This window comes from Centruroides vittatus, unplaced genomic scaffold (assembly GCF_030686945.1).
Source record: "Centruroides vittatus isolate TY-2023 unplaced genomic scaffold, ASM3068694v2 contig_1832, whole genome shotgun sequence".
NCBI lineage: Eukaryota > Metazoa > Arthropoda > Arachnida > Scorpiones > Buthidae > Centruroides > Centruroides vittatus.
In genome coordinates this window covers 349,344-369,914 of record NW_027121128.1, presented here as the reverse complement: position 1 = coordinate 369,914, position 20,571 = coordinate 349,344, and the positions used below count along the sequence as shown (strand labels likewise).

Sequence of the window (20,571 nt, the reverse complement as noted above, 5' to 3'; positions counted from 1 at the left end):
TAAGTTCATTGTGGAAAACCACTGGGATGTCTGGGCAGTTTAAGATGGCCACTGTAGAAGGACTATAGTCCTTGTTATATAAAGTTCTATATGTAGTCTTAAGGCATGCAGGCACCCCTCTGGAACAGTAGGGTTCCTGTAATAATGCCAAGTCTGCTTTTTCTAGAGTTTTACATAATGCTGAGGTCCCACTTATGGATCTTTGTACGTTGATTTGTACTATTCTTAACATTCGGTCTTTAGCACAGCCCACGGCCTTACTCACCATAGTCTATTTTAGCAATTAACATCTTTCTAACTCTCTGTACAAGTGGGCACTTCTTTGAACATGCATTGTGGCATGTGTCTCTCAACTTTTCTCTTTTGCAATTCACACACTCCAGTTTGTCTCTTCTATTGCATTCCTTATATTTATGGTTATGACCACACTGACTACAGGTCGGTCCTGTTTCTTTGCAGTCTTTTGCAATGTGCCCGATCCGGCAACATTGAAAACATTGCGTGACAGAAATAAAATCTTCCACACCACACCTGGACCATCCCAGGTTGATCTTTTTAGTTTGGATGATCAGCTTTCGTATCACTGGGCTTAGCTCTATTACCTAGTTTGTTGTACTTTTATTTCTATTGCCAAATTGAAACTTCACTTCTACTTCTTTGCGGAACTCTTCGACTGTTATGTTTTCATTTATGATGTCATTTTGTTCGAATAAGCATTCAATAAGCTCACCTTTTGGGATGTCTGTGCCAACTCCATAAAGCACTATTCTAGGCCTTCTCTTTAGGGGGTCTCTTTGTCTTAAGTTGTGTTTTAGTTTCTATTACTTCTTTTAGTTTTCTCTTTTCCTCATTGCTTGCGACCTCTATGGCCACTCCACCTCTCCTTAGTTTACGCACTGCTTGTATTCCAATGCCCATCTGCTTTGGGCTAATATTCTTTTTGAGAATTTCTTTTGTCTTCTCTGCATCCTCATTGCCCTTTTCTGGGTCGACGAGGATAATTTCTTTCTTGGGTTTTGAGCTTCTCTTCGCGACGACTTGTGCAAAGCTTGGCCCAGCTTGGTTCCTGGTCTCCAGGACCTTGTCGATTTTTTCCTGTAAACTCAGCACTGCAGCTTGCAGCGGGTCTCGAGTCTTCTCTCGCAGCAGATCGATGATCTTGTCGAACTGTGCATACACAAAAGTCACATGCTCCGCCGTGCCTAGGCAACAGGCACTGTTCTTGACCATATATTCTCGAACATCATCGCGGAATCTTTCCGCGATTTTCACCTTGTCTTCTTCCACTAAAGTGTCCATATCTCCCTGCGACGACACCTCGTCGTCTGAATCTGAAACGTGCGGCCACTTGGCCGACATAGTCCTGAAAAGGACTGTTATTGAAATCACACAAATGCAAGAGTTGCTTGGCTTCGCCCTTTCGGGCTACTAACAGGCAGGACCACGAGGAGGTGCAACTTTGCTTCCCCTGGATCAGTAATAAGCACCACTAAAGAGCAGACAGAACACAGCAAATAAACGCCGATAAAAAGACAGTCTATAGCTCACAGAAGACGCAATACTAATCAATGGGGCACCCTGCCCCATATAACTATAGCAGAATATACTCCACAGAAAACTGCTAGAACAAAAACTCCACATAACTTATCCCACTATATCAGGGGTGGCCAACAAGTCGATCGCCAAGCCAATTTTGGTTGATCGCTAGCGATGTCTTGACTTAATGTATTATATTTGTAATCGAACGCAACTGTATGCATGCAGTTATGACTCGACTCATAAGCAGTGAGTGCACTTCATACTGAAACACAGTGTATAAACATAGTATGTATTTCACACTCCCCCTCCCCACTTAGACTATGCCTATGACAACAAGTCGATCACGACACATTTTTACGATAAAAAGTAGATCTTATGTGCACAAAAGTTGGCCACCCCTACACTGTATATTCCATGCCCATAAGAACAGATGTTGCTTCATAGGCAATAGTTCATAATTACGATTTACAATTAACATTTAACCCACCCCATTGCATAATCCTTTCAAATTTATTTTAAATGCAGCTAACTTGTGGGTAATCTGCATAAAAATACTGTAAATAAAAAATATAATTACCTCAAAAGGGTCATCTATCTTCTTAACTGAAACTGAAAATCTTTCTTCTTCTACCATATATTCCTGTACATGCTCTGGACTAGGAATTCGTTGTCGTGGATCGTAATAGTATAATTGATATTCATCACTAGATTGTTGTGATTCACTTGCATCACCTGGTTTTTCTGGTAACAGCCTTAAAAATTGAAAGTACAATTTATTAATGATAGTTAAATTCACAAAATTACTTACATTCCATTATTATTTCAATTGATCATAATTTACTTTATCTAATTTTTGGTATCCATTTTTAATTATTAAAAAAATTTATTATTCTCATTTTCATTCAATGCTTATTAAAAACAATTTGTCAAATTAATAAGATAAGTATAAAATAGAATATATAGCTATTTAAACAGCTTAAGTCATAAATTCTGTTCTAATAGTTATTAACACAATTGAGTTAGTTTATTAGTTTTATTACACTTATTTGCAAAATTTATTACAAAAACTAAAAAGTTACTGCATAAACTCCATTTCTTCATGCAAAATTCATAGCAACATAAACCACAGACTTAAACAATTGGATTACTAATGAACTATAACAGTATTAATTAATTAGATAATTTAATATTCTAAACTAGTGATTGTCCAGTTGTCCCACGCAACCAAAATTTTATTTGGACTACTGAATGTACTTTTGAACTTGTCCAGTGGGCAACCTCATTCATTTTCTCATGTTTTCTTAACTTGTTTGTACTTCCTGTATATTTTATCCCATTAAACATATAGTAATAAGCACTTTTGTGTAAAATAAAAATCTTTGAAACATTTTTATTGTATTGTCTCATGTTCATTAATTTGCATTTCAATTAAAAATCTGATTCAAATCGAAATAAAATACAGGGTGTACTGTCTCAGAAGTTCATTCAACAATTTCTGAGTATGAGAACTATATCAATGTACTATATATACAGGGTGGGCAAAAAGTCCATAAAAACTTTAAACATTCATAAAAAATGGAAAAATTATCAGAATAAAATGCAGTTTGATTAGTAAGTATTGTCAGCAAGGGATTTTTGTTGACAGAAAAAAAATTAGTTTCAAAAATCACCAATAGGTGCATTGACATACAAAATACAATGAATAGACATAGAAACAATAATGAAAATGACTTTCAATGGGATTTTTGATTGTGGAGTAGTTAAAAACACTCAGGAATTTAAATACTCCACAAACAAAAATTGGGTCCTTCCACATTGTTGGAATTCAAAAATGCTGTTCACCACTATGAAGTATAATACCATCCTGCAGGTTTAGACATTGTCACTTGGCTAAATTGTGAGATAGAGGTCATGTTGAACACTTGTCTAATAAACACATTGAAAGTCATTTTCATTATAGTCTGCATGTCTATTTATTGTCTTTTGTGTGTTAATACCATCTACTGGTGATTTTTGAAACTAATTTTTTCCTGTCAACAAAACTCTATGCTGACAATCCTTGCCAATCAAACTGCATTTCATTCTGATAATTTTTCCATTTTTTATGAATGTTTAAAGTTTTTATGGATTTTTTGCTCTCCCTGTATATTAAACAATACAATATAATGCAATGTAGTATACATTCTTAGAAAGTTTATGCACATTATTACATAATAACAATGCTTTTCAGTGTGTATGAGCAAAAACTGATGCACAAACCTCGACACAAAAACCTCTAAAAATGCAGCCTTTTTACTCATTTTTCCAAACATTTTCGGCTAGTATAGATTGTAATTCTTTTTGTATGAGTCTGCGCACTAGACATCTAAGAAAATTCAAACGTTTAAAAAGTTCCAAAATAAATTCCATTATAGAAATCAGAATCATTTGATTATTCTGTTCCCAAGGAAGGCCATTCAAACTGGCTGAAAACGTTTGGAAAAGTGAATAAAAAGGCTGCATTTTTAAAGGTTTTTGTGTCAAGGTTTGTGTATTATATAAGTGCAGATAGAGAAGAGTATTGATGCACAACATGCACCCGAAACACCAGCTTGTTGCGACAATTGGCACATTAATTTCTAGAAAGATTTCATTGCTTGATATTGTCCAAGATCTCCTCTTTTAAAACCTTAGGTCTTCCATTTTGTAGCTTATCTGTTATTGATTCTGTTCTGTGAAATCTCTTTACCAGCCAATAAGGAGTATAAGAAATGTCTTTTACAAGTACTGGAATATCTGGATATTTCTGTCACCGTATCTATGTACATCAATTGTATGACTAACACTGGATTATAAGCTTCAAGTGAAGCAACTCTCTGTCTCAGCTAAAGTGTCATCCTCGACCAACTGACCTTCAATCATTTCCCAGAAGTCCATGAGTGATGAAAGGTGTCGCCAACAAAACTTGCACATGGCATTTAAAAGCATGCCAATAAACTACAGTGGTAAAAGCATTCCATTACTAGAAAATATGTTTGTGTAATAACACATCAAATGTTCATTACAGTGACTTTGGAGACACCCCATATTTTCTAAAACATGTTACTAAATTAAAAATGCATCTTTAACATTAATAATATTTTGTGACAATAATTTTTTTTTCAATTTTATATGGAATAAAATATATAAGAAAAGACTTATTTTTGCTAGCAACCAATAATTTTTCTGAAATAGACAAGTTTTACTATGTTTTAAATACAGTCAAACCTGTTTTTATGCGCTCTTTTTATGTGCGATTTTTATTTGTGCGATTTTTTTAATGCAAATTTTTAATTTGTGCGGTATAGTTGGCGACTAGTCTCGTGCGATTCGTCATGTCTTACGTTGACTTATTATAGCTAAATAAACTTATTATAGCATAAATGCACTTATTATAGTAATATTATTGCATGAATATGCGAAAAATGAAATAATTTACTTTTTAAGTCAACAAAACACCACCTGGACAAAAATATGTAAAACAGACGATAGACCAGACGATGCAGTCAAGTGCTGACATCTGTTGTCAATAAATTCTATTTCGTACGGTTTTGAGTTATTTTCTATGTGAGACTTTTTTTATGCGGTCCCTGTTGACCGCATAAAAAAAGTATTTTTTAATTGTGTTGCGAAAACTATTATTTACAGCCATTCGTGAAGTTTCGTGAGATTTTTTTTAATGCGTTTTTTTTTTTAATGCGGTCCCTATCCCCCGCATAAAAACAGGTTTGACTGTACAGAAAAATCATCGGCTTCTTAAAAATAGCTTCACTTTAATGATTAACAGGTATTAACACCTGTTAATCATTAAAGAGAATGGCTGAATATAAGGAAATATAAATGGCTAATTAATGAATTCTTTAATTCATAAATCAGCCATATACATACATGGTACAATCCAAAAGTTTAGGGACTGCAGTAATCTATGACAACAAAAGCATGTATTTGAAGTTACAGCGTATGAAATGGATTTTACCAAATCACCTCTACGTGTTTAGGTTAATTTCACCCATGTCATGTGATTAAACTTCAAGCGCTGCTGTTTTTTTCCGGAGATAGTTACCTTTGTTCTGCGACGTAATAAAAGTGGAGTTTTAAGAACAACCTCCAACATTAAATTTTGTCAGCGTTTAGGTAAAACACCTACGGAGACTTTAAAATTGCTAAGAAAGGTGTACGGTGATTCTACCATGGCGAAGTCGAAATGTTGGATGTTGTTCTTGAAACTCCACTTTTATTACGTTGCAGAACAAAGGTAACTATCCCCAGAAAAAAACAGCAGCGCTTGCGGTTTAATCATATGACATGGGTGAAATTAACCTGAACATGTAGAGGTGGTTTGGTAGAATCCATTTCATACGCTGTAACTTCAAATACATGCTTTTGTTGTCATAGATTACTGCAGTCCCTGAACTTTTGGATCATACCATGTATATCAATATAATATAAATAAAAAAGAATTCTAATGATTATATATATACATACATACATACATACATACATATATATATATATATAAATTTAGAATTTTCTGGAAGAAATATAATTACATAATTGTATTTAATAATAACTGATGGCCCTGTTATAGTCCATTAATAATCCAATTGTTTAGATCTTTGGCTGATAACAAAAATTCATACTTCAACACAGATTATTTCATCATTTTTTCAACTAACTTATCCAGTAAATACATACATAATAAAGTGCAATACTAAATCTAAGTAGCAATTCTTATTTAAACATGAAAGCATTTATCATATGAGCCCGACATTGCTCGGGCAAAAAATAACAACAGCAAAGGTTAAGATTATTAGATTATTTGATACTTCTAACCCTTCTACTATATTATATTATAGTAGAACCCTCTACTATATTGATTTATATTTACAAGGTTACGTGAGAGTTTATCATACTGAGTGCCCAATCTAACACATTTAAAAAATTCTTTTAAATTGTGTACTGTACAGTAGAGAAATAAAGAATTTTTAAAATGTGTTAGATTGGTCACTCAATGTGATAAACTCTTACATAAGATAACCTTTATAGTTATATAGCCAACCTTGACTGTTTTCATTGGGTGCAAGAATTAGGTCCCCCTCTTCCGATGCTAATTACAGAATTTTTAGATGAGTCTAAAAATATGTTCAATTTCCCATAAAAATGCAAAAAACCACGTATAAAATAGTACAGTAGAAGCTGAGTTCTTCAGAATAATTCTTAACCCTCTCCCGCGCAGGGAGAATTTCGGAAAATCCCTTCTTAGTGTACCGTACATTCTCACAACGTACCTTAATTGTGTACCAAATTTCAGCTTTCAACTCCTTCAAGCTTATTATTACTATCATCAATCCATCTCAATTATATTATAAGAATATAATGCATTATCCCCAGAGAGTAAATATTAATATAAGTTCTAATTACACACTTAAGCTCATTAAATAAATCACTTTATATTCAAAGTTTTTCTTTTAATTCTACATTTTTACGAGTAATACAAATATATATTGTTTAAAGTTGATAAAAATTCTTAAGTTAATACACTTCAATAAGAACATTTTTAAGATTAAATCATCATACATAAAATAAACAAAAATAATTGAAAAATTTATCTAGAAATAAAAAAGATCAATCTTTAATTCTTAATAATCTAAATTCTCACAAGCAACATCGCTTAACTGTCCCCTTCTGATTTTATAAATCATATTTATCTTAGTTTTCAATAGTCTACAAAATTTGTCAACCTTTTCCTCACAACTCAATATATCTGTTTGTAATGAAACTACAATCCAAATATTTATAAACCATAATTTTCAAAATTCTGGTAGACTAAAGTCACTAAATAAATAAAATTATGCATATTAAATAACAACTTTTACACATAGAAGTAATGTTAAGTACATTTTTAATGAAAGAAAATTGGGCAAATTTTGATTTGTAAAAAGTATTTTGATCGTTTAAATTTAACTCAGAAAAATGTAAAGACTAACAATCTTAAATAAAACAGGTTTAAGATATGTAAAAGTTATAAAAATCATTAAAATAGTTCCTTATTCTTAACTGTAAAGAATTTTAATACACCTTTCACACCTTTCCAGCACAGACATTTAATAAACTTTAAGCAAATTTGAACAGAAATTCTAATTCTGTTTAAATTTTGTTTGATAAGTGAGCCTTAGGAAAGCTTATCAAGCATTGTTTGTTTTATTAAATTCCTGTGCTAGAAAGGTGAGAAAGTTGTGTCCAGTGTTTTCTTGTCTTGAAGGTTACACAATTATTGATTGTAGAATGTATTATCAGAAATGAGCTGTCACTTAAGTTTAGATTTGTTCTTTTTAAATTTGTTTTTTATCTGAAGATAAAACTGGTATGTTCCAAAGCATTAATTCTTTATTAAAATTTCTGATTTCTTTACATTTTAAGAATTTTAATTTCTTTTGCTGTTAAATATTACTCAAAGCCTAATCTATCTATAATATGCATTAAATATTAATTTAATCAAAAATCAAATATGTTACAATTTAAATTAAACCTATAAAATCAGTTATCGATATTCAAAACTTTAGAAAAAGCATCAGAAACTGTGCTTGTGATATTCATAAGCACAGTTATGATATTCATAAATAATATTAAATCATTAATCAAAATTGAGATACTTATAGAATATAGGTGATTCTCAACTTTCACATAATGCTTTCCTAGAAATTTGTATTAAAATCAAATGTCTGAAAATTGAGCAATAGATGTGCATGTTATAAAGAAGTTCTATGCCCAAAGAATTGAAAAGAAAAATCATAAAATGTACAAATTTGTACACTAAGTGTACAAATTTGTACATTTGTAAGAGTAAGTTTGTTAAGTTTGTTAAGTGAGTTAAGAGTATCAAAGTACTTGGTACAAAAGAAAGTTGTCCAAAAGTTGTCTGTAATATGCATAACATACTAAGTTGTATATCAAGTGCATATTAAATAATAAAAGGTAATTTATTAATAATAATAATAATAATTATATCTCACTTAACCCAACATAATAATAATAGTAAAGCAAATTTTACTTGGTTTTGAGAAAATGCTAGTTACTTTTATATTGGAATTATTATATTTTAAAAGATTCATATTATTATTTTATCATTTTTCTCAACCCAAATTCAAAAATATTTATATTTTTGTTTCATATAAAACAATATATAACCATTTAAATGAATACTTTTGCAATTTATAAACAGTCTTTAATATTAAATTAAATTACTTTGTTCTTATGTAATTATAAATAAACATATGTATTTCTTTCCAACAATTTGTGTATATCTATTCAGGATCATTATTGATCTTGAAAAAATTAGATTTATTATTAACTACATTTATCAGCAAATTAAATCACTTATAATAAAAGTATAAACTTACCGACAATCGTGTTGATTTTGTAATTCAAATGATGGCTCATTTTCTCGTTTTGGAAAATCATCCGAGACCACTTTTTTCTTTTGAATTACATTATTTTCTGTTTCTGAACTTTGATTCATGCTGTCTAAAAAATTAGAATGACATCTACTAAAAGAAGAACGATGTGATGAATTTGTTCTAGATACAAAAGTTCGTGTCCATGTTTTAATGGGATTTTCCTCTACTGCTTCGGTAACTTCTTGTTCATTTTCACAGAATCCCTCACTACTAAGAGAACTACGATTACTACTATTCTTCCCCTCCTGATTTAATGCACAATGATGGCTTTGGTTATTTCCATGTAAATGCTTCCTTTCATTTACTAATTTCCATCCTCCTGAATGGCTAATATCTACAGATCTTCCTCTCTTCATAGAAACATATTCATTATTTTCACCATTTAGATAATGTTCATTAAACTGTGCATGTACGTAAGACGAATACCATCTTCTTCCTCCACCCTCATGATATGTAACCCCTGAAATTGGATAATCATTCCAATCCAGAAGACAAGCTTCCATAGCTGGACGAAAACCAGAGAATACATCAATATCACCGCGTTTTATTGCAGTACCACTACTACTTCCTCCGCTTCGAGTTTTCCAAACTCGTTCCAATGTCTTCACATGCCATGAACATAACTAAAATTATAATTTTAAATTTATATAAATTTCTCATTTAAAATTTTCATTTATTGAGAAATTTAAAATTATAAAACAAATTTCAATAATAAAATAATTTTATCATATATTCAAACCAGAAACTCTAGTTATTTCTATTTTTGAAAGTACATTTTATATTTCCTCAAATAATTGTTCTATAAAAAATATAATTAATTTAATATCAATTCATGTAAATTAAGATCTAAATTAAACAATACAATAAACTTATTGGAAGGTTAAACTTGTCCAAGACAAAATTTAAACTATTCTAAGCTTTGCTTTGTGTATTTAGTTGATTTTAAATTAAATTTCCACAACAATACCTTATCCCACCAAGAATTATTTATTAACTGTAACAAACATTTTCAACCTGATCTTCAGGTTTTTAAAAATCATGGAACATTGACAACTGTTCTTTTTGTATAGAACAGTTAAGAACACATTTAAAATGCAAAATTTGTTGGAATATTGAGCAATTTGAATCCAAAGAATAAATTACAGTTATATATATATATATATTTAAACAAACTAATAAAGTAAAATAAAAACAAAAGAAAAAAATTACAATCATAACATCAGTTGTTGTTTGTATGGACATTATGCAGTATTTTCCAACATGTTCTTTTCAACGATATATTTCCATACTGTGGGTAATACTGTGGCATCCTTATAGATCTGTGGCATCTGCCCAAAAGGCCACTTCTATAAATTTCAACTTTTTCCAAATTCATTGCTAATGTTGGTGAGTGTACTGGTTTTATAATGAAGCATGAAATATCCACAAAATTTTCATCCTAATTTTATTCAAAAGTTTTTCTGTAAAAGTTGCCTGCCAATTGCCTCTTCATGAAATGTTTGAAAGAATCTAGCAACATACTGTTTAAAATTGCAAGAGTTTGTCATATTACTCTGTCTGCAATAAGTGAATAGGATGGTGTTTACTAATATTCAGACAGATGTGGAAAACTTAGTCTCATCACATCAGACCCATCATTAATTATTTTTATATTTATCAATCAAGTGCTCTAAGATACTTTTCAAAAATTATTTTTTTATTTATAAAGTAAATGCTTAAAATTTAAAAAATTTTTAATTAAAATTTAATTTTCAATGTATCATTTTTGATTGATTTATGGAAGGTGTTAATGAGATATATGCACTAAAAGTGTGTGGTAATCTGAAAAAGTTTAGAACATACTATAAGCATATTGTTTCATGCAATTCCAATACAGTAAATCAGTTGATATATAGCCAAATATTCAGTATTTGGTAGTCAGGAAAGACAAGAATATTCAATATTTGGTATAATTTTGTAAACATAAAATATAAATAAAAAATAATAAATATAGATTAATATTTTTATTAATTTACAAAACTATAATAAAAGAGTTAATAAACTTTGCTTACATTTAACCTAGTGAAATTAAATTTAATTAACTTAATAATATACCTGACTGAGTAGTGCTTGTCTATCTTGAGATGAAAGGGCAGGGTTCAAAGCTGCTAATCTCCACAGTATAACAAGTTCATCACAGAGACTACTACATGCATGTTGAGAAGCATGAGTATTACTATGAACACTGCCTCGGCCACCATGACCACCTGATCCCATATGAAGAGATACTTTAGTGTTAAACCACCAGACCAAAATCTGAAATAAAAATATTTATACAATTACACATAATTTTTCATATACACATTTATTTATCTGTTAGCAAATAATTTCATAAAATTTAAAATATTAAAGTAATATTTAAAACAGAGCATAATTATTTAAATTGTCTCTATTATTATTATTTAATTGAATTCTGCTACATAATTTCCTTTTATTATTCTATCATAAACGAACCTGATCACAAGAAAGCACTTCATCAGTCAAAATTTCAAGTAATGGTATGGCGTTTGAATCACTACGTCGCAACATCTCTCTGACAATAGATAAAAGATTCCACATTCCTTCTGGTTCACGCCCTCTTAATGGACGCAACAGACTAGACCACTCTGCTGCAGCAGGTGGAGCAGTTGAAGATAAGTAGTTAACATCACTATAAACAATTGGTGATGGAGCACATAATTTAATGAGTATCTTATGAATATTATCATGGAGAGTAGATTCATCCAAACACCACGTAGTTTGTTCATTGGCTGAAGCACCAGCAGTGGGATCTAAAATCACCAAATTTTATAAATATCATTTATATACTTATATTGACTTAGAGTTTAAATAAATAAACAATTCAGTTTTTATAACTCTGTATGCCATAAATTTTATTAAAAAGTAAATAAAAATATAACATAGAATGAGTTTTCAGTTGTCATTAGAATTTAGAAAATTAAACATTTTTAGTATTACATAATGTTTACATAGTCACAAGTGTAAACAAATTTAGTTTTCTTTCTCTAAATATAATATAAAAAACCAAGAACCTTTTCAAGAAATCCATTTATAGACTGGTCTTAAAAATATTGTTTATTCATATTAAGTTTTAGTAACATATTGGTTCTGTATTATATACAGTATATATAAAAAAATAAATATGTATTTACCGGGAGCACCATGTGTTGCATTGATGGCAGTCTGTTGGCTAGATAGCAATTCATCAAGAAGTCTCTGAGCAGTTGGTAATATCTAAATAAAGAAAGTATTTTTAATAAAATTCTCTTTATATTTTTATCATCATCATCATCATCTAATTAAAAAGTAATATAATAAAATATATAGCATTAAAATTAAAATATTTAATGCTGTATAAAGAAAAATTAAGATTAATAAAAGTAACAAAATATAATTTAAAAAATTGACTAAATAAAGTCACATTACAATGAATAAATATTCCAAAAAGAATTTTATATATGAAATACTTTATCTATATATTATTCATATGTATTCTAGATGACTAAATAAATTCAAATTCATTAATATCTGTAAAATCTATTCTGTTTACATTATATTCACAGGCCTTAAAGCAGTCATGACAGTGAAAATAAGTAAGAAATGCAAGTTTAAATTAAAAAAAAAAAAAAAAAAAAGCAAATACTGTTGAAACTATTGTGAGAGACTTGTTATTACAAAACTAATGAAAGCATATACCAAAAATGTGCATGTACTGTACAACACAATACATGCTCATGTCATCATATTTCATGTTTTACAATGTTTAATTCAGCTTGGATATAAAATCAAAATGTTGATTCAAGATAGATGCATATTAAAGGAAGAGATTTTAATCAGTTATGTGTTACCTTTCCTTTATCACTGTAACCAGTTTTACATATTTCATATTAAAACAAATATTCAATTAGTTGAAAAATTACTGGAATTGACATATCCTGATTAGATTTTCAGTCTTAAGGCCCTCTTTTTTTTTTGGTTTCTTACCAAGGAAATTTGTTATTAAAAGTGATTTTGTTTTGTTTTAACTTTTTCTGAAGTTCTACTTCTCTTGTTTTCTCCCCCTTCTTCAGTTTGAACTTTTTTCACACCTTCAAACATATCTCAAGCAAGATTGATTTCTACAACATGGTTTTTTAATTGCTTTTGTAATCAATTACTGGCTTCTTGAAACATTTTAGTTCTTGTTTTTCTTTGAATCTTTCCCCTCCTTTTTTTTTTCTTCAGCTCAGCTTCAAGTGTATCAATTTTTTCCTCTCTTGTTCAAGTATTTGATGTTTATTTCAATCTATTTGATTATATTTATTTTTCGATAAATATAATCAAATTTTATTCGATTTATTATTTATTATTATTATATACCAAACTGATCTGTCCTTAATATACCAGGTACAAATTAGCCAATTTGGTAATATATTTACTATGAAAAAATTTCTATCTGACAATCAAAACAGAACACTTGTTTCACATTTTGAACATCTTTACAGTTTGTTCTATAATGCCCAATCAATGTGTCGTTCTTATTCCCGATGCTTACTAATCATTTATAATAACTACTTACTATGGGAATAGTTGTATCTGGAAAAACATGACAGACAGACAACATTACACAAGTTATCTCATAGGTAGTGCTTGTTGTTTTATTGCCAACTATGAGATAATTCGTAGCTGGCAGTCAATGTATTGAAAAGCTTTAATATGATAACTGCCCAATAAATTAAATTTAGAATTTATAACATTTGAATAAAAGCAGCTCATTAACGCAATGAACAGGACCTCTATACTTCTTAGATGAATGTGTGTATTAAATGAAAGATTTTCTAGAATTTTAATGTGTCTCAGCCAATTATATATATATATAATTAAATAAAAATTAGTTAAATTATCAAATTATCAAATAACAGTTAATAAATGTTATTTTTAAAAACATATATACCTGTTGTGGGAGCTCACTAATTAGATACTGAGCGAACTTCAGTAACTGATCTCGACGCAACTGAGAGAGAGATTCTGAAACAGGTGCTCTTAGTCGAACGTGAGTAGGCTGAAAAAAGGTTTTTTTTATGTAGTTTTAATAAATATTTAAATTTACAGAGTAAATTAATATTGAAAATTCAAAAAAAAAAAAAAAATCCTTTGTACTGTTTTACCAAGGCAATCATTCAAACACAGCAATGCACATACTATGCTATAAATTACCATGGTAGACAGAGCATCTTCTCCACACAATTCACCACCAATGGCCATATAATGTACAGTTTTTGTTGCTTTTGGTGGGTGCCACCTTGACAGTTATACTATTTTACAGAAAATTGGTTGTGTTTTTAGTGATGAATAGGAAATGTATGAGCAGTTGTTATCAGGGTATGATAATATATCAAACCAGTTGGCAATTTGGCAATGATTTTTTCAATCTAGCAATTCTTCCATACTTTTATAAATTTGTTCAACATGTGTTCAATTTTTTCCTAAACCTTAGCTGGAGTCAGGCCTAGACAAACTAGACATTTACAACTGATAAAGCCTGAATCTGAATGAAGCTCATAAATTGATTTGTAAACTTTTATTCCTTTATATCTGAATTTTAAATGATTAATAAGCAAAATGAATATTCTCTAGCTAATAAGCTTTCAGGCTTTCATTTATTGCCAACACCTGTAGAGTATAGACAAAAACAAGTATCAGAGTGCATTCATAAAATTCAGTATCATATTCATCTCTACTACTTGCATAAACAATAAGGATGCAGACACTTCATCCAACAAGATATGTTTTATAACACCATTACTTAGACAATTACATTACATATATACAAAATCTGATCATACAGTAATTGTTATTCATCTTTATATTTGTTATATTTATTGAGTTATTAATTTTACCTTACCATGTTTTGTTAATTTGAATTTATATTTATTTTATATCTTGACATTTTTATTCTCAAACATTTATATTTAAACCTGAAGAAGGCCACTAATGTAACTGATAAAAGATAGTGCACAAATTACATAATGCTATTTTTATACTTTTCAACTACCATCCCATTATTATGTTTCATAATTCTGTCACATGTACCCATCCAAAATTACATAAGGCATATCCTCAATCAATCCCTTTAATTATGAACCACTACAAAATAATACACAGTATTGAATGTTACATAGAGGAAATACAGTAAAACTTCTCTAAATCAAAGCCTCAAGAGGCAGGAAAAAATTTAGTTAGACAATTTGAGTTAGAGAACAATAGAGTGAAAAATGCCGATTCTAGATATATTTGTATTTTTACTTGTCATGCATTATGGAAAGAATCTTTGAAAGTTTTTTGTTTTAGATAGCCCTTGCAACACGTTTCAGCAAAATGTTCAATGTAACTAATGAAATCTAACAGTTTTGCAGGTATCATACATCTTGTTGAGATAAAACAAGAGGTCTTCTTGCTTTAGACTGAAACATTGTCTGCAAATGGATGTTAAACAGTAGATACAACTAAATGTCTGAATATTTCATGGAAATCTGATAATTAGGATCACTTCAGATAGAATAAATATTAAAATCCCAGTGGGGAAGTTTTAAGTAACATAAATTGATGTCAGGGACAATGAAAACATTCAACTTGGAAAAAATTCAAGTTAAGGAAATACAAGTTAGAGACATTAAATCTTTATGCTATTCCATTGAGACCTCCCAAGTGCATCATTTTCTTCAAGTTAAAGACATTTAAGTTAGAGAAATTTTACTGTATACTGTTTTTCAGTGTTAAATTTATTTCCTTGATGAATTGAATACATGCTGATCTATTCAATTATTTACTTGCTGAATTGAATATATCAGCATGTATTCAATTCGACAAGTAAATAAATTTAACACTAAAAGACATTATATTTCCTCTGTATCCTATATTTGGTATCATATATGAGTATATAGATTTTTTCAATACTGAATGTTACATTATTTTATTAATTACATGTATAACATACAAAACAGTAACACAAACAGTATGGTTTGCTATGCAACACTTCAGAAACAAAAATAAATCCTTATGTTACCCCAAGGGTTGATAAGAGCATCTGTGAATGGTATCAGTGAAATGATACATGTTTGTTTTTTTGGCAAATTAGACAACAAACATTATAGCCAAATCTAAGATGTTTTAACTGTTTAGCAAAATACTACCAGTAGTTTAATCCCTTTATATTTAACAAATAATACTAGTCAATTTAAAGACCCTAGCATTACATAATGATTTTGTAAACACCCCACCCATCCATATCTGCCCTCTATGTAATTTATAGAAAGCCTCAAATGTTTGTCCAATAAAAAATTAATGCTGGATTTTAAAGATTTATGCATTTAAATTATTTTTTTAAATAAAATTCAAAATCAGTTAGATATTCAAAAATTTTAATAAATAATTTTTAAATTTTTTTGATTTAGTGAACCTTCTAGAAAGAGTTAGATATAATTTTAACAAGCATTTTCAATGTATATTACAATTATTTTATATACAGTAATTACATAGATTATAACTGTTCTGAATATATAAATATAATAAAATAAAAAAAAATGCTTTATTCTTTCAATTTAATTGTTTTATTAAATTACATTCACATTTCATTTATTCTGAAATAAAATAAAATAATAAGTAATAACTTTCCTGAAAATATAACAATATGCAATTTTAAAAATTCATAAAAATTTTAAATCATTATTTTACCTGATGAATGCGATATAAGCAGACTGCCACCACATGTGCACACCAAGATGCATTGCTACCACATGTACAGTTGCATTTAGTAATTCGACGTCTGTCAAATGTAACTGCTACATTGCATGAACCTTTAGAAACTCCCAAGGTCTGAGGTGGTGTAACCGTAGCACTCAAATGAAAACCTGGAAATAATATATTTTATCAGTTAGATAATTAATTTAATAAATTTTTAAAACAAAATCTGCATAAAAAACATCCAATTCTGTATTATTTAATTATCCATTATAATTCAAAGCTGTACAGTTATATACACTATTACTATAATACACATTAATAACAATAAAAATTTTAAACTAAAAGATATACACGTTACATTTTTTTTTTTTTTTTGAATGAAAGGAAATGGGTCTTGGTAAATTAAATAGAAACATTTTCACAAAGATGAAATATAATACCCCGTATCATATGAACTTGAATTCATAAATTAAATAATTATATTAAATAATAGAAGACAAAAGAAACTAAATATAGTACAGTAGTATCTCATACTTCAATATTATCAACATTTCTATGCTTCTATGTATACTCAGAGCCTGTTACATCTCATACCAGGAGGATGTGCACCACAAACAAGTGGTTGTAAGTGGAGAAATCATTTGTTTGGGGTACATCTGTATCCTGCAGATAAAGTTACTTTAGTTATTCTTTGTAGTTTTTGACACTAAATCTTTATTAATAATACATTCAATAGTAGACTGATTTAAATATGACAGAATTAAAGTCTAAGATTCTGATTAAAAAAAAATATATCCTAATTAATGTTTAAGATTAGAAGAAAATCTTCATTTTTGTTACTCAGAGTCTTACAAACTCCGTTTTCTGCCTATGTTTGAAATAAATGATTATCTTTTAACTTCAGAAAGTTTATTTATTACAGTAGACAAAAAAAATACAAACTTTTCAAATTCCATTACAATTAAAAAAAACTTATCAAAATTTGGGGTATAAAACTACCCCACAGGTATACTTGTGTAGGCCAGATTTCACCAGTGTAACTGAGGGTTAAACTACCAAGTACCACTGTATTACACAAGCCTATGCTGTAAGGAACTGAGTCTGAACGTTATTTTTATTTTATTATTATTTTTCCCGTTTTATTATCTTTTGTTTGGGGTTTATGTTTATTTAGGACGAAGGTTCCCCACCACTCTCTTGTTAGTAATGAAAAATGAAGATAAAACAACTCGCGGAGAAATAAGCGCCGTAGGAAAAATCTTGTGCACTTGCGCTGCCCGGCGGAAGTAACAGTCCACAGAAAAAAAAATGGAGGGGGGGAGTCCCCACACTCACTAGTGAAGAAATACTTGATAAACCGTCTTAAACATCCCAGAAAATTATGATAAATATTTTGTAAACGGTTTATAAGCTTTGTCGGAAACTTAAAGCTGCCAGAAAAGAAAATTAATGTTAGCAACTAAGTATGTAAATAAGGGGAGTAACCCAGCTCAAGTGTGACGTCACCTCACCCAGTATAAAACCCGTACATTAACCGAAGAAGGAGAGGTGAATTCCAAATCGAGGCAACGTTGAGAGCGAGGTTAATTCGAAAGCGAAGTATTTTCTGATAGAAGTCTAGATTGATAATTGGACGATCCAAGGTGTTAAAGAGGAGTTCAATTGACGATTTGATGATATCGAAAGGATTGAGGAAATAGTTTCTTCATATAGTGAGGTGACGGATAGACGTTTAATTAGTAAGAGATTTTGTTCATAGTTTCTAAGTATTTGATTGTCGAATTTCAAAGGGGAAATTATTATTAAGTTAAGCTAAGTAGCTAAGTTTATTGTCAGGTTGACTTGTTGATTTTCGTTAATAAATTTTGTTTGGATTATTGACATTTGTACGTAGTACATTCTAGTTGCTAATTAAATATATTTGAACTTTTGATCTGACTTGATATTTATCGTTATTATTACTAATTTTTCGCTGCACGCTTAAAAGCCCAGGCCTGGCAAATTAATCTCGAATCCGCATAAAGTACCCGTTAGGTTAACGGAAGTTTTACCGACCGCAATTATAGTCGGTTTCCTCAGATACTAAAATTAAGTACTTTACAATGCTAAGTATCATTCAATTATTAAATGTATTAATAATAATTCTTTATTGCATGAACCTAAGTTCATTACAAGGAGTTAAATTATAATTTCAAAGTAGGCTAGTAATATTTAAAAAATTAATATAACAACTTAAAACAAAATAAAATACACAGTAATAATCAGTTTTTGAAAAACTAATTATATCTTTCCAAGACTTAAATCTCATCAAATACTTTTTCCTATTTGCTTCAAATTTCACACAATAGAAAAATACACGTTCCCAAGTTTCAAATACTTGCATGTTACAATTACAGGTAACCCCCGTATATCATGGAAGTTATGTTCCGAAAAATTGCCGTGTTATACAAAACAAAGAACTAGTACGAAAAGGGGGGTTACGTTCCAAAAATTAAAAAACATGCTATTATGTTTTCATAATTAAGATAAATATCTTTATTAAAATTTTCTTAAGAAGTGATACATATTAATATAAATTAAACAACACCAAAAGCAGAAGTGTTGAGATCTAGCAACACTAAAACAAGTTTCGAGAAGAACCACATGTATCGACAGAAGGCAGGAAAAGAAAATATACATAACTGTACTTAAGTACTAATAGTTCACGAAAATTATGCAGGAAATTCTGATAATACATATGCGCTCAAATGAAAAATGTCAAATGAGGTATCTTTCGCACTTAAAAGCTTTATCATGTTTATGGACTTGTTGTACGGGGATTTTCCTAATCTCAAATTAGATAAAGTTCACTTTTAATAGTTTTTATTACATTTCATGTTGTATGAGGGTTTTACCCAATTCTCGAACCGTGTTACAGTGAATGCATGCTATAAAAGCACCATGTTAGATGGGGATTACTTGTACTACAAATTCTATCAGGATTTTTATTAGTCTACTATTGTACATCAAAATATAATTTTGACCACATCTTAGTTGTAGAATTAATAGTTTTACATAATAATTTATATCCATAAACAAATAATCTTTGCACATAAAAGTTGTTTCAATACTACAGTATAATTGAAAATGCTTTTTTCTTATCCAGCAAAGACCAAACTTATATGCATTGTTAACAACACACTTTTGGAATATTGTTTGATAGCTTTCAATCAAATGAGAATCTTAAGACAACCATAAAAAGAGAAACTATGTTGACCTAACAGATTTTTCAGTACAATCTTCCAATTATATGTATAACTGTCCATTTTTTAACCTAATTTATAGAGTTTGTTATGCTAATTTAACATAAATTTTATCCTCTGATTTCAAAAGTCTAATTCAAAATGAAATTATTCTTTTTATTACAACTGCTGATATTCTAGAAACATCAAACTCCAAATGCAACATGTAAGCTGGAATTTTACTATGTAGCATAAAAATTTTTTGAAGAACAATTTCCATTTTATCATAATAAGTACAGTAGTGCCTCATATAACGTACTTAATCTGTTCCAGGTGCACGTCCGTTAAGTGAAACGTCCGTTATACGAAACGCATTTTCCCATAGAAATACATGTTAAAATGTCTAATTCGTTCCGCAACATAAAACAACCGTACTGTATCATAAAAAAATGAACATGGGGTGCGTTCTTCTATTCCTCCGCGTAACTCTGCGCGAGTGACATCTGTTTAAAAATTCCTGCGGAACGCGTTCCTAAATTCTGGTGGGAGTGCGCGCCGTCGAACGGCAAAAACGG

The 20,571-nt window shown here is 29.7% G+C and overlaps 1 protein-coding gene across 1 annotated transcript in view; it reads right to left on the bottom strand.

The window, feature by feature from the left end:
- Window positions 1–20,571, bottom strand: part of Dora (Dorado) — a 152,809-nt gene that overhangs the window by 64,580 nt on the left and 67,658 nt on the right. Inside the window, exons 4-10 of the mRNA XM_067264242.1 lie at window positions 16,767–16,942; window positions 13,987–14,094; window positions 12,206–12,287; window positions 11,508–11,824; window positions 11,109–11,309; window positions 8,958–9,637; window positions 2,117–2,291 (exon numbers count right to left, since the gene is read on the bottom strand). Coding sequence (XP_067120343.1) covers window positions 2,117–2,291; window positions 8,958–9,637; window positions 11,109–11,309; window positions 11,508–11,824; window positions 12,206–12,287; window positions 13,987–14,094; window positions 16,767–16,942 — 1,739 coding nt within the window. The remainder of the gene's footprint in view (window positions 1–2,116; window positions 2,292–8,957; window positions 9,638–11,108; window positions 11,310–11,507; window positions 11,825–12,205; window positions 12,288–13,986; window positions 14,095–16,766; window positions 16,943–20,571) is intronic.